Below are 15,087 nucleotides of genomic sequence, written 5' to 3' on the forward strand. Positions count from 1 at the left end.
GATTTGGTGTCTGGTGGGGACATGCTTCTTCATGGATGGTGACTTTTGCTGTGTCCTTACATGGTGGAAGGAGCAAGCTAACCCTCCTTTGTAAGGGCACTAATCCTGTTCCTGAGGGCTCTACCCTTCTGCCCTAATCACCTCCTAAAGGCCCTACCTCCTAATACCATCACCTTGGGGTTTACAATTTTAATATATGAATATGAGAGTGGGCACAAACATTCAGTCCACTGTACTTAACAACATTGCCTTTTTCCTTGGCCCAGTTTGCTGTCCTGGCTCTTGAAGAAAGGTAGAGGAATTACTGTAGATGTTCCAGAAACTCATTTCTAGTCCCTCTTACACTTTGACCACCTTCCTGGCATATGAATAATTCCAGCAAGGATTTCCACACCTATGGAGAATAAGAAAGGCATATTTCTCCTTTGCACAGTAGGTGAGCTTTCATTTCCACTCTGTCCCCAAATGTAATGGTGAGAGGCTGACTACTCTCTGGTTGTTCTTCTGACTTAGATTTAGCAAGTCATTCTACAACTCACCTCAGCAGAAAATATCTTAATGTCTTTTTGTTTCCAAGCAAGCCACCTTTATGTAACAGCTCTTTTTCAATTTGAATTTTCAGGACTCATTCTCAGTTCTTCACATGAGATTTAATCATTTAGGTATAACTGATTCCTCCATTAACCTATAGATTTTAATATAGGTTCACAGGAATTCAACTGTTATTTCCTGAGTGACTTCTTTGCCAATAATTTTATTCAGATCATCTCTATTTATTATACCAATAAACTAAGCAATAAATAACATTGCCATATTCCTTTTCATATTTTTTAATTCTTAACAAACAGGAAGCCTTGGCTCAAGCTTTCTGGATTGACATCAAGCGCATGGATGACCCAGAATGTTACTTTAATTCTTTGCCAAAAGAGTTAGAAGTAAAAAGAGATCGGATGGTACGTTTACTTGAAAGTGTTGGCCTAAAACCCATAGTTCCTGATGGAGGATACTTCATCATCGCTGATGTGTCTTTGCTAGGTTTGTAAAGGCTTTTATTATTTCAACTATACGGAAACTTACGTGTGAAATTATATCAGAATTATGGAGAAAAGATTGGTGTCAAAGCCACAGCAGCATTTTATCTGTGGAGAAGCATAGATTTTTGCAATGTCTACATTTTCTATAATTATCTTTACTTTTAGGTCTTTTACCTTAAATGTGACCATTGTTAAATGGTTATGGAGTCAGTGTTGTTCTAGTTAGTCTATTAAACGTAGGATTTGCTATCACTCTCTTCTGGTGTGTAATTTTAAAACACAAGTGTGTGAAATAATATTATATACTCAGTGTTCATTTGAGTAAAATTGTAGTTTCCTTTTTACTTAACAAAATGTACTATTTCATTAGAAAAATATCTACAAATTTTGAAGCTATCAGGGAATATTTGCCATTTTAGAATGTATCGAAATAAAATAAATGGGAGAATAACACTTATTGAGGGTCTACTTTGTGCCATGTACTCAAAACACCCTTTTGAAGAAAACATTAGCTCCATTTTTGCAGGTAAGAAGATTTAGAAAGTTTTAAATAACTTCCCTGAAGCCACACAGCTAGATTCTAAATAGTTCTGTTTCCAAAAAGCATTGGTTTTTAAATTATCTAAAGCTGTTGTATGTAATTCTGACATGCCATACAAATCTAAAGTTAGAAGCATGATAATGTGTCATATATAACTTTTCTTTTAAAAAAAATTAGTAATAGTAAACCTTGAAGCCTAATTTATCATGACAGAAATTACAGCCATTCTAAATATAGCTTTAAATGTTTTCAAATTTTATTACAATGAAGTTATATGCCAATGAACTTGAAAAACTGAAGTGTTTTATTTATACCAAATTGTATAAAGCTGGAAAGAGTAAAGGAAATTTTCAATTTTATAACAAAACATTGATCATATTTTTTAACTTTACATCCTTCACATAGGAGTTTGTTTTGTTTCATTTTGTTTTGTTTTGTTTTGTTTGAGGCAGGGTCTGGCCCTGTCACCCAGGATGGAGTGCAGTGGTGTGATCTCAGCTCACTGCAGCCTCTGCCTCCTGGGCTCAAGCCATCCCACCACCTGAGTCTCCTGAGTAGCTGGGACCACAGGCAGGCACCACCACGCCTAGCTAATTTTTAAATTTTTTTTAGAGGCGAGGTCTTGCCACATTTCCCAGGCTGGTCATGAATTCCTGAGCTTAATGAGTGATCCACCTGCCTCGGCCTCCCAAAGTGCTGGGATTACAGCCATGAGCCACTGGCTGAGTTCTTTCTTACTATAAGCATTTGATGCTAGCAATTTTTACTTGTAATGGTTCATTATCATCTTAGCAAATTTCAGAAAAGTAAGGTGTTATGATTTTCCTATAATTTGGTCTTCAGATCTGTCTCTCTGGAAAGTGGCTATAAACTCTAGCTGTTCCCTGATGGGGCTCCAGGGGAGGTCCTGGATGTTTGCAGTGTGCCTTTCATGGGCTACTTGTTTATCCTGGCAGATGGCCTGATGTTAAGTGCCTGACCCATGACCAGACATCCCTGGAAACTGGTTTATACTGGCAGACACCCTTGTGGCTCTCGTCTGACCTGTATCCAGTTTATTTCCACAGAGATAGCCACTCTCTAGGAGGAGGAGAGTTAGGTTCCAGTGTGTTGGTCAGTTGGGACACAGAGGAGGCAGCAGGCCTCCTGGGACCAATGGGAAGTGAGGAGTGGTCCAGGATATACACATTCAACCAGCAGGTGGGGAACAGAGAGAGAGTGGGATCTGCGGGCCAAAGCCTTTTTGGGGGCCCAGGGTGTTACCCAAGCAGGTTTCCTGCAGAGACTTCTAACAGATGGGTTTAGAGCAAGCAGGCACAAGCTCATGGTGTCAGGCTGTGACTGAGAGGTGGTCACTGTGGCATATCTAGGCAGTCCATGAGGAGGGTGGGGGTCAGTGGGCGAGTCAAGTAGGTTGTATCTAGCTGTCCCACAGTGAGGTGCTCGCCAGGAGGTGGTTGTCTCAGGCAGATATCTGAATCAACTACATTGAGGAACTGTGAGGAGGAAGAGAAGCAGAAATTGTGTCAAGGGTGACTAAGCCCTGCTTCTGGTATAAGACCAACTTAAATTCACAATGGATGCCAAGGCAACATACAGTCATAAGAATTCATTACATGAGGTTTGGCTCAAACTGAAACACTCTCCTTCCTTTCACATTAGCGTATTTCTTCATTTGTTGTGAGAGAAGAGGCTTTGACAAGCAAAGATTCCTGCAGTCCTATTGCTCTATGCTTATATAAAACCCCTTAAGGTATTCTAGACTCTGAGATTTGGGAAGTGCTTTTTCTATATTGAGTCTAAATGTGCAGTTCATTTTATGAAATGATAAAAAGAAATATTAGCACAGTTGTCATCACTTATATTTTTGCCTTTGAATCATAAATCCACAAGATTTCCATATGAATTATTATTTTTTAAAAGAACAACATTTATACTTTATATGCTTCCAAAAGGAATGTAAGCCTACTCATATTAAAAGTTTTCTATGCAATAATATATAAATAGAAATGATTGTATCTAAATCAAAAATCAATGACACATGGCCAGTGCAGTGACTCCTGCCTATAATCCCAGCAATGTGGGAGGTCAAGGCGGGAGGATTGCTTGAGCCCGGGAGTTCAAGACCAGCCTGGGCAACATAGTGAGATCCTGTCTCTTAAATTAAAAAAAAAAAAAATCGGTGACACATAGGAGGGGAAGAAAGCAAATATTTCAGTCACCTAGGTTCACATAGTATTGTAATTAGCATTAACTTGAGACTAAACTTCCTGACAGTAAAGGCAAACAGAAAAATGAAATTAGTTGCATAGTTTTTGACTAAAAGGAAACAGCTTTTTAGATAAGAACAATTCTTTCCTGGAACCAAGCTTTTCCAGATATGAAACTCGATTTATCACATTGTGACATTAACTATCAAAAGAACAGTGATACAACTCAGAATATTACATTAAGCTCCTAATTAGTTTCCATTTCTTTCCTCAGTCAATCCATTCTATATGCAATACTAATTTAGGTCTTAGATCTTGAACTAGTGTGGTGATAATAGGAGCAAAAAGGATTTTGGTTAGGAAAGCTTTTCTGATAATGAAAACAAGATTTTTTTATGGTCTTCCTTCACTCATGTGGAAAAATGTTAATGTCCACGAAACCTTCCTACATATAAAGAAATTTATGTTTTGTTTTACCTTTTCATCTGCTTAATTTGCAATGTGATAATTCTTCCATATACTAAAAGTTGGCCCATAAACTAGAGATAAAAACAAAAACTCTTATTTAATTGTAGCTTGAGAATAAAAGTAAACCATAATATTCATGAAAATAGTAATTACTTCCCTTTACAATTAATAGCAAGGGCTGACTAGTTAATATTTATTGAGAATTTATGATACAGTATGAATTACATTAGGAGCTTTGCAAATATATTCTCACAAAAGCTGTATGAAATTGGTGCTATTATATCACTATTGATAGAGGAGATAGAGAATCAAGTAATTTACTTAAGTTAATCAACTAATAAGTATCAAAGCTGGCCTCTGAATCCAGTAATTAGAAGACAAGATTTCAAATGAGATTATTACAGTTTTTCTAGTGAAATAATAGGATCCAAAATTATGGAGGAGATAGTAAGAATGCAAAAACAAATTTGGGCCTTCATAGATTACTTAAATATGCTCACACGTTTGATTTAAACTCTTACTGTCAATAAAGAAAGACTTTATTTAGTTCCCTTGAGGATGTCTGACTGAGGCATGTCAAAAGAAATAGATTCCAACTTCCTTCTGACTATAAAACCTTTATAATTATATTTATTCCCTTCTTTCCTTTTTCAGCATCATGGTATTACATTACTTTTTTCTGGCAGGGCACCATGGCTCATGCCTGTAATCCCAGCACTTTGGGAGGCCGAGGTGGGTGTATCACTTAAGGTCAGGAGTTTGAAACCAGCCTGACCAACATGGTGAAACTCCATCTCTACTGAAAATACAAAGATTAGCCAGGTGTGGTGGTGCATGCCTGTAATCCCAGCTACTCAGGAGGCTAAGGCAGGAGAATTGCTTGAACCCGGGAGGTGGAGGTTGCAGTGAGTCGAGATCATGCCGTTGCACTCCAGCCTGGGTAACGAGAGCAAAACTCCATCTCAAAAAATAAATAAATAAATAAATTCCTTTTGTCTAAGCTCTACAAGAATAAATGAGTAGTACAGGGTCAATTAGAATTAGTTAATAATCCTCTTCTACTCCCTTAGGTGTTCACTCCTTTCTCTGGCTACCTGTGTACCTTCAATTCACTGCTGTTGTATACCTGTCACATGGAATTTTTACATAATTTACAATTAGACTAAGTTTTTTAGCTGGTATTTTTGTTAGGGCCAAACCTGAATTACACATAAATACCTTGAAATAATAATTTGACTTCCTTATCTGTAAACAGAGGATTATCATTACCTCTCAGAATTGTGGTAACAACTAAATGAGATGATCATGTAGCATGCTTAACCAATAGTAAGTGTTCAATAAATTGCAGTTTGTTGTTGGCATTATTACTTGGAAATTTTATGTTCTCCTTAAAACACAGGGGAGAATGGAGATTAAAATAGCAGGTAAAAGGATATTAGGGCTTTGTTTTAAAAATACAGGTGAACCTTTCTTCAGTGTCAAAGGTTTTACATGATTAATTTGAAAAGAACCACTAGTATTTAATGTATAGAAGAAAGAATTAAGATATCTGCCTCAATTTGTTTTCAGCAATAAATTATAAAATTTCCTTGATGACGATAACCATCAACATTAGTTGCTTTAGGGCATTCAAGAAGATTGAAGAGTACAAGTCAATAAAGTTGAAACAATATGAAATGTGGATTGCTGAAACTGAATGCCAGAGATATATCTTGCCCAGACCTTAAAGCAAAATTGAGGCACGAGCGAGTAGGAGTATATATTTGACTTTTTTCACAAATTTAAAAAACAGTATAATATATGGGAGCAAGAGATGAAAACTAAGAGTAGCATTTGGAAGATCTAAACAGATATCCTGTATTTATAAATAATGCATAATATTAATTTATTCATTCAACAAATATACTTTTTGTCACTTATGTGCTAGACACTGACCTAGGGTTTGGGAATACGATAGGTTACCAAACAGACACTTTACTTTTGTGGAACTTATAGTCTAATGAGTGGCTATGTGGAGATATAATCATTACTGATGAATACTTATAAATTTAGCAGTTATTTCCTTAGTAATGATCATAGAATCTTATTTCTCAATGGAAAGGCATCCCTCCTCTGCCCTTCACCTTTTCTACTCTCCTCCTGTGCTGAAAGCTGCATGTATAAGCCTAATCACCCTGATGCATATGTGAGTACTGCCTTAGACTATCAGTAAAGCTCTGTGAATTCACTTCCCACCCCACCGTACAGTGTGAGACTCCAGCATATTCTGTGACTATGTTCTGAGAAAATTCTAAACCAAGCTAATTTAAATAGGAGAAAATGTTGAATCTTGATAGACTTAAATGAAATACATGTTGCATCAGAAGAAATTCATAGGCCACCTAATTTTCATTGTGGTTTTAGATCCAGACCTCTCTGATATGAAGAATAATGAGCCTTATGACTATAAGTTTGTGAAATGGATGACTAAACATAAGGTAATGTTTATTGTTCTTTGCAAGATTCTATTATATTTTATAGTTAATTTATGAAGGAAATCTGCTGGTATGCTTTGAAATCGATCAAATGTAACGTTATATGATACTCCACTTGTGGCTTTTAAAAGCATTTTTCTTTTTGGAAATTATTGTGACTATTTAAAAGTATCTAGTTGCCTCTAGTATCTGCAGTACCAAAATTAATATTTGAAGTGTAAGTAGTTTTCTTATTATATGTTTCTATTTATTTTTCAGAAACTATCAGCCATCCCCGTTTCAGCATTCTGTAACTCAGAGACTAAATCACAGTTTGAGAAGTTTGTGCGATTTTGCTTCATTAAAGTAAGTTCCCTGCTCTATTGAAAACACATATATAGTATCCTCATTTCAATTTTTAAAGCACTATTTTCTTCTGTTTCTAAAAATGATATGCTCATATGCAGTTTTTAAATTTTGGCTTATGGCTTTAAAATTAACTGCTTACTGGCCAGGCATGGTGGCTCATGCCTGTAATCGCAGCACTTTGGGAGGCCGAGGCGGGCAGATCATAAGGTCAGGAGATCAAGATCATCCTGGCTAACACAGTGAAACCCCATCTCTACTAAAAATACAAAAAATTAACCGGGCATGGTGGCGGGCGCTTGTTGTCCCAGCTACTAGGGAGGCTGAGGCAGGAGAATGGCGTGAACCCACGAGGCAGAGCTTGCAGTGAGCCGAGATCGCACCACTGCACTCCAGCCTGGGCAACAGAGCCAGACTCCGTCTCAAAAAAAAAAATTAACTGCTTACTAAAATAAAATTCAACACTTTTTGAAAGAAGACAACATAATACAGACCCCTTACCATGTAATATGACAATTTCTAGCTTACAATGAAAAATTACTAGACATAGGAAAACACAAGAAAATATGACCTGTAGCAAAGAAAAAAAGAAGTTAATAGAAATAGGCCTAAAGGTGACCCAGATCTAGAAATTAGCAGACAAGGACTTTAAAGCAAACATTTGAAGTATGTTTAAGAAATTAGATGAAAATGTGGTTATAATAAGTGAACAGAGAGATTCAAACTATTAAAAAAAAAAAAGAACCAAATGGAAATTCAAGAACTTAAAAGTAAAATATCTGCTATGAAATACTTATGGTGCTAAGAGAGTATTGAAGATGTCAGAAAAAAAGGGTTAACTTGAATACAGATTTATAGAAATTATCCAATCTGAAAAAAGGAGAAATATTATTTTTAAAAAGTGAACAGAACCTTAGGTCTATGAGACAATACCAAGTGATAATATATGTGTCATTGGAGAACCAAGAAAAACAAGAGAGAGAATATGACAGAAAAAATATTTTAAGGAATAATAGTCAAAATGTTCCCATATTTGGTGAAAAGCAACTTATGTCTAAAAAGGTCAATGAAATACAACAGGATAAATATTTTAAAAGCACAACTAAGTACATCATAAACTGCTGAAAACAAAAGTGAAGATAAGATATTAAAGGCAGCCAGAGGTCAGGTGTAGTGGCTCATGCCTATAATCCCAACATGTTGGGAGACCAAGGCGGGAGGATTGCTTGAGTCCAGGAGTTCAAGACCAGCCTGGGAAACGTAATGAGATCCTGTCTTTATAAAAAAATATTTTTAATTAGCCAGGCTTGCTGGCACACACCTGTGGTACTCGCTACTCAGGAGTTTATGGTACAAGGATCACATGAGCCCAGCACGTCCAGGTAGAAATGTTAACTAACTTCTTATCAGAAACAGTGGAGACCAGAATACAATGAAATAACGTCTTCTGAGCACCAACATAAAAAAAAATAAATAAATAACAGCCTAGAATGCCATATGTAGGAAAATATCCTTTAAAAATGAAAATGAAGTAGATATCCCTGACAAAGCTGAGAGATTTATCACTATCAAACTTCTCCTTTTTTAAAAGGTTCCAAGTGTGTTACTGCTATTTTTAAAATGTTGTTGGTACTGAAAATAGTCTTATTAAGATCAAGACACTCTATCAACCCATTCATCTTTAAACCTAGTCAGAATAACATAAACACTGTTTTCAACTTTTAGAGACAACGGATCGCCAGACTTGCTCAGAATAGAATATAAATATTAACAACCTAACAATGTAAACATTCAATTGACTGAAATTTTAAAGAACGATAATGCTATTAATATCCTTCATCTTACACTGGATTGAGAAATAGTGGTATATTATTTGAAATTGTAAACAAAACTAACAGAAGAAAGAAGTAACGTAGGACTTCCAGTTTTAAAATGGTAAATCCAGCCCTCCCCAATCTCTTTTTAGAAATTATTTAAAAACAACTAAGATAATAGAAAACAAATTCCCCAGTGTTTAAGGAAAGGCTGCTAAATACTGTGAAGGTGATGGTAGAGGGAAGATCCCTAGAAAAGATCCTGCTTTTACATCTTCAAATTACAGACAAAGCCAGCAGGCAGCATACTCATTATTGAGAACAATAGGAGCAGTCGATGCACTGGCAGCAGGAACTTCTCTAGACAGTTTGGCATGATGGAGGAAACAGGGCAAAAACATACAGTCGTGTCATCCGGAAACTATGTAAGGCAAGGTGGAAAGGAGACTCTGGTTGGTCTATAGATTTCCTCATTTACTCCTGTCATTTTGCTAAAAGCTATGTTGAAGCAATGCGGAAGAGATGTCTTAAATTGGGGATAGCCAATTTAATTATTTGGTAAGAAGTGTGGTCTAAAAGAACTCTCACCCACTGAACCCTACATCAACTGTATTAAATTTTACTATGAGACAAGGAGAATTTCTGCTCTTTTCTGGTGCTGCCCCAGCTTCTCCCTTATATAAATCAGCAAATCTATTTTCAAATCACAGACAAAGCCAGCAGGTAGCATGCTTATTACTCAGAACAATAGGTATAGTACATGCTTTGGCAGTGGAAGCTTACAAAGAGAATTCAATCAAAAATGATTGATAATCAAAGAGGAGGGGCCAGGTGCAGTGGCTCACACCTGTAATCCCATTACTTTGGGAGGCCGAGGCAGGAGGATCACTTGAGGTCAGCAGTTCACAACCAGCCTGGCCAACATGGTGAAACCCCATCTCTACTAAAAATACAAAAAATTGAGGTGGGTGTGGTGGCACATGCCTGTAATCTCAGTTACTCGGGAGGCTGAGGCATGAGAATCACTTGAACCCAGGAGGCAGAGGTTGCAATGAGCTGAGGTTGCTCCACTGCACTCCAGCCTGGGTGATGGAGTCAGACTCTGTCTCAAAAAATATGATAACAATAATAATAATAAAAGAGGAACCAACTGTGAATCTATATAGGACACTATAAGGAAAAGAGAAAGGTACAAGGAAAAACAAGTGTTAGAGAATATTCGCCCAAAAAAAATGTTGCCATGGAGCAAATAAAATTAGTGCTATTTCAAATTTAAAACCTTTAAAATGAGAAAGCAGAGATTTTATGATTTCAGGGAAGATAGAGTAAGATATTATAAGAAGATCAAATGGGAGCTTTCAGAGTTCAGGTAGGAAATTGAAAAGAAAAAATAAAGCTATTAGAAATTATGGTGACATTATTAATAGAAACACCACAAAGAGCACTAAATACTTCTGTAAGGACATTAAGGATGGAGATAAGTGAGCAAAAGGAAGTGGAAAGGAACAAATAATTTTCAAAATATTAGGCAGAAAAATTATTGATGCAGAGGAAAAATAAAATATGTAGAGTTGCTAGAAAAAAATAAGAGCAGAACAAATGGAACCTGGATATAATAATAATTGTCACACAATTATTAACACTGACATATACCTCGCTTGATATATTGGGCCTCAAAGACAATTCCTTTGGTCACCTAGACAATAAGATCAAGGCCTCCAGAGGGGCCAGAAGAGGAGGATCAGTATGGGCCCAGACTCTTCTTACATCAGCAGTCAATATTGGCAGATAGTGTGGAAGTAGCTGGAAGTTTCTAGGGAAAGTGGACACACCTAACTCCACCTCTTAGAAAGGCTAAAAATAAAAGAATGACAAAAACATACCAAGAAAATAGAAATTGAAAGAAATCAGTTTGAATTCAGAGCAAAATAAAAGTGATAAAAGTAAATAAATTTAAGGTAAAAATAGCACTTTATAATATTATGGGTAAGATCCTTAGTAGTTGTTAAACTTATAAAAGTTGTCAAACTTATTTCATAGTAAGGGAAATGAAAAATAGAACTGCAAAGAAATTTTATCTCTTAGATTGGAAACAACCAAAACAACTAAAAAGTTTCATAAAACACTCTCACAAATTGAGAGTGGGAGTATAATTTGTAAAATCTCTATGATGGTTAGTTTGAAAATTTCTATTCAGATGTGATTTCCCATACCCTTTGATCCAACAATTCTCCTTCCACAAGTGTTTTCTTGTGGATTTAGTTGCACATTTTGAATGACTTATATTCAAGGATTTTCACTGAGGCATCATTTGTAATAGCAAAATATTGTAAACAACAAAATTATTCACCAGTGGGGGCTGCTTGAATAAATGATGCTACATTCACATCAACCTAAATGCCCATTAATGACAGATTGGATAAAGAAAATGTGGTACATATACACCATGGACTACTATGCAGCCATAAAAAAGAATGAAGTCATGTATTTTGCAGGAACATGGGTGGAGCTGGAGCCTATTATCCTTAGCAAACTAACACAGGAACAGAAAACCAAATATCACATGTTCTCTCTTATAAGTGGAGCCAAAAATAATGAGAACTCATGAACACAAAGAAGGGAACAACAGACACTGGGGCCTCCTTGAGGGTGGAGGGTGGGAGGAGGGAGAGGAGCAGAAAAGGTAACTATTGGGTGCTGTGCTTAATACCTGGGTGATGGAATGATCTGTACAACAAACCCCTGTGACATGAGTCTACCTATGTAACAAACCTTCACATGTACCCCCAAACCTGAAATAAAAGTTAAAAATAAATAAACAAGAACAATAAAAAATATACAATTTTAAAAAGAAAGATAGATGAAAATCTCTGGAAAAATATATAATGAAATCCCAGTGTTGCCTCTGGAGAGAAAAACTGAGTGACTGAGGAAGATAGGTGGGAAGCTGACTTACTTTAAAACGAATATTTTTAAATGATCACAACCTAAAAGTTTCAAGAACTTTTTTCTAAACTATTTCAGAGTAAGTCGTCAACTTAATTACTGATGATGCTCCTATCGCCCCCATATACTTTCTTCTGTATTCTTCATAAACAAGACATTCTCCTCCCAAACCACAATATAACCCTCAAAATCATGAAGTTAACCTTGATACTCCATCTAATCCTCAGACCCGATTTAAATGTCATTCATTGTCCCAATAATGTCCTTTTTATAATAATTAATTAATTCAGGCTAGAATCATGCCTTGCATTTAGTTGTCATGTCTCCTTCAAGCTAGAATGGTTTCTCAGTTTTCTTTGACTTTCATGATCTCGATACTTTGAAAATTATCAATGAATTATTTTTAAGAAAGTACCTCAATTTAAGTTTGATGTTTCCTCATGCTTAGATTCAGGCTATGCACTTCGGCGGGAAACCACAGAAGTGATGATGCTCTATCCTTTTCATTGTATCAGGAGGCACATGATTTCAATTATTCCTATTACCAGTGATGTTAACTTTAACCACCTGATTAAGGTGGTGTTTGCCAGTCTTTTCTACTATAAAGTTATACTTTTTCTTGTTAAATAATAAATATTTTGTAGTAAGGTACTATGAAAATATTCCATATCTCATTAAGCAATTTATTTATTAACTTATTCATATGTATCAATGTAGACTTCTGGATTTTTATTTTGTAGTACAGTGGGCTATAATTTATTATTATTATTACTTATTTTGATACTTAGATTTTCCCAGATTTGGTCACTAGTCATGTAATTACTAATTTAATCAATACTTCTGTGTGGGATCAATCTCTTGTCAAAGCCACTTGCACCCCTCACCTTCCCAGTCCCTGAGAGGATACCCTTTTCCCCGTTCAGGCTTTGACATTTTGTGCCAGGCTACTACACTACATCTTCACCCCACCTGGGCTTTATCACCCATGCTGACCTGTCCTGTCATCCTCCTGGAGAAGTGCCCCCATCTAGGTCTCCAATACCCCATACCAGGCCACCACTGTCACCTACTACACAGAAGCCCTCCTTGCCCCTCTTGGGCACTGATACCATGCCAGATGCCTGCCTCATCTGATCCAGGCTCCAGGACCCTGCATGAGGCCACCCTACCATACAGGTGCCTCACTTACCCCACTCAGACTCTGACATCCTGTTCCAGCCAGCACTATCACCTCATGACACCCGTGCTGGCCACCCTGCTCACTCCACTCTGGCTGCAGTGTCCTGCACTAGGGTTGCCAAGGCTCTCCCAGCCCTATACATGGACAGCCGCTTTGCTCAGCCTCACCTATTGGCTTTCAGACTGAATCATTCTGGTGGAGAGAGAAGACAAAGAAAAAGAAGTAGAGAAACAGAAGATGAACAACAGAAGGCTGGATTTGTCTCTGCTTACACCTCTGTTTAATTTTATGCTATATGTATGAATCACTTATTCAAAAAATAAACTGTTTTTCAATAATTACAACTATGAAACCTTGAAAGCAAGGGGCAGAGTAGTGTGAATGAACTAATTTTTTTTTGTTCAGAGCAAAGTATAGATATAGTAGATAATATGCGAAGTTCACAAATAAGGAAACAGAAGCATGAGTACATTATTAGATTTTGGTGGTAGCCATTAGAACTAAAACCAGAAATTGCCATAAAAAGTTATCTTGAAGGTAGAGGGAGTCATAGAAACGGGTGGAAAAGGGGTGGAGCAGACAGCTATTATTTTTCAGTGTAAACTCTTCTGCACCCTTTGACCTGTTTCTGTAATTATAATTCATTTGGTTAACTGTTTTCCTGTTTTGGGTTTTGCTTTTGCTTTTTCACTTTGAAAATTTTTCTTCACTTGAGATCAGATATTCACTTAAATCTTCATTATGTTGTATATTTAAATCTTTGCTTCATCTTGAATTTATGTCTATCTATAATAATGATTATTTCATTAATTTACAGAAAGACAGCACACTAGATGCTGCTGAAGAAATCATCAAGGCATGGAGTGTACAGAAGTCTTGATTTGTGCAGAATGGATTAATGTTTCTGTTAGATGACCTAGTATGGAATTGTTACTTAGTGCTGCCACCTGCTGGATGTTAGGAGGTATTTCAGTACAACTGGAATTTAAATATTTCCATTGTTTTTCCAAAGCGGTTAACCCAGCTCCTAACAATATTCAGGGGATCTGACCATTTTTTTCCAGTTGAAATGTATTAACACACCTTCCACAATCATTTTATAAGAGTCAGCATAACATAGTGGATAAGAACTGTGAGATGTTTAACCTCTCAGTAACTCGGTTCTCTCATTATAAATCTCTCAGAATAAAATCAGTACCTGTTTCATATGAAGGTCGTTTCTGAGAATTAAATGGACTAATGTATGCAAAAAGCCTGGCAAACAATAAACACTCATCTGACTTTAGCCGGTTTCATGTTTCCACCATTGTGTAAAAACTCCTAACCAGTTCCACCCCTCAACCACATCTATTTGTTTTGTGTACCCACCTGTAGTTCCTCCCTTTCATTTACCAATGACCTTGAACTCTGTTCACAGTTTTGCTTCATACCCCAAGTACTGCTGTTATTTGCGGTGGCTTCAGGTCCACATGGATTAGCCAGGCTTTCCATACTTTGACATCCTCACCTCTGGTGATGTTCGCCTCCACTGCACTTCAGCCACCCCTGCCTTGGTGGCTCCCTGAGGCTTTTATCATTCAAGTGGGCTTCACCTTTTGAGATCACAAATTCATCGTCTCCCACTATAATGACCTACTCTTCCAGCTCATTATTGCTGTCTTGTGCTCATGCTCTCCCTTCTCTCTCTCTCTCTCTCTCTGTCCCTCTCTCTCCTCCATCTCCTTCTCCTCAGCTCTTTTCAAAACATCACTTCTTGGCCAGGTGCAGTGGCTCATGCCTGTAATCCCAGCACTTTGGGAGGCCAAGGTGAGTGGATCACTTGAATTCAGGAGTTTGAGACCAGCCTGGCCAACATGGTGAAGCCCCATGTCTACTAAAAATACAAAAAAAAAAAAAAAATGGCCAGGCGTGGTGGCGTATTCCTGTAATTCCAGCTACTTGGGAGGCTGAGGCAGGAGAATTGCTCGAACCTGGGAGATAGAGGCTACAGTGAGCCAAGATTGTGCCACTGCACTCCAGCCTGGGCAACAGAGTGAAACTCCATCTCAAAAAAAAAATCACTTCTTTAAACTTAC

The 15,087-nt window shown here is 37.1% G+C and overlaps 1 protein-coding gene across 3 annotated transcripts in view; it reads left to right on the plus strand.

Annotated features, from left to right (window-relative positions):
- Positions 1-14,297, plus strand: part of KYAT3 (kynurenine aminotransferase 3) — a 66,804-nt gene extending 52,507 nt beyond the window's left edge. For all 3 annotated transcript variants that reach the window (XM_063653014.1, XM_054477356.1, XM_054477346.2), the window contains 4 exons: positions 849-1,035; positions 6,657-6,730; positions 6,986-7,072; positions 13,830-14,297. In XM_063653014.1, coding sequence (XP_063509084.1) covers positions 849-1,035; positions 6,657-6,730; positions 6,986-7,072; positions 13,830-13,892 — 411 coding nt within the window. In that variant the 3' untranslated portion in view covers positions 13,893-14,297. The remainder of the gene's footprint in view (positions 1-848; positions 1,036-6,656; positions 6,731-6,985; positions 7,073-13,829) is intronic.
- The last annotated feature ends 790 nt before the right edge of the window (positions 14,298-15,087 follow it).

The sequence above is a fragment of the Pongo pygmaeus genome, chromosome 1 (genome assembly GCF_028885625.2).
Source record: "Pongo pygmaeus isolate AG05252 chromosome 1, NHGRI_mPonPyg2-v2.0_pri, whole genome shotgun sequence".
Taxonomy (NCBI): Eukaryota; Metazoa; Chordata; class Mammalia; order Primates; family Hominidae; genus Pongo; species Pongo pygmaeus.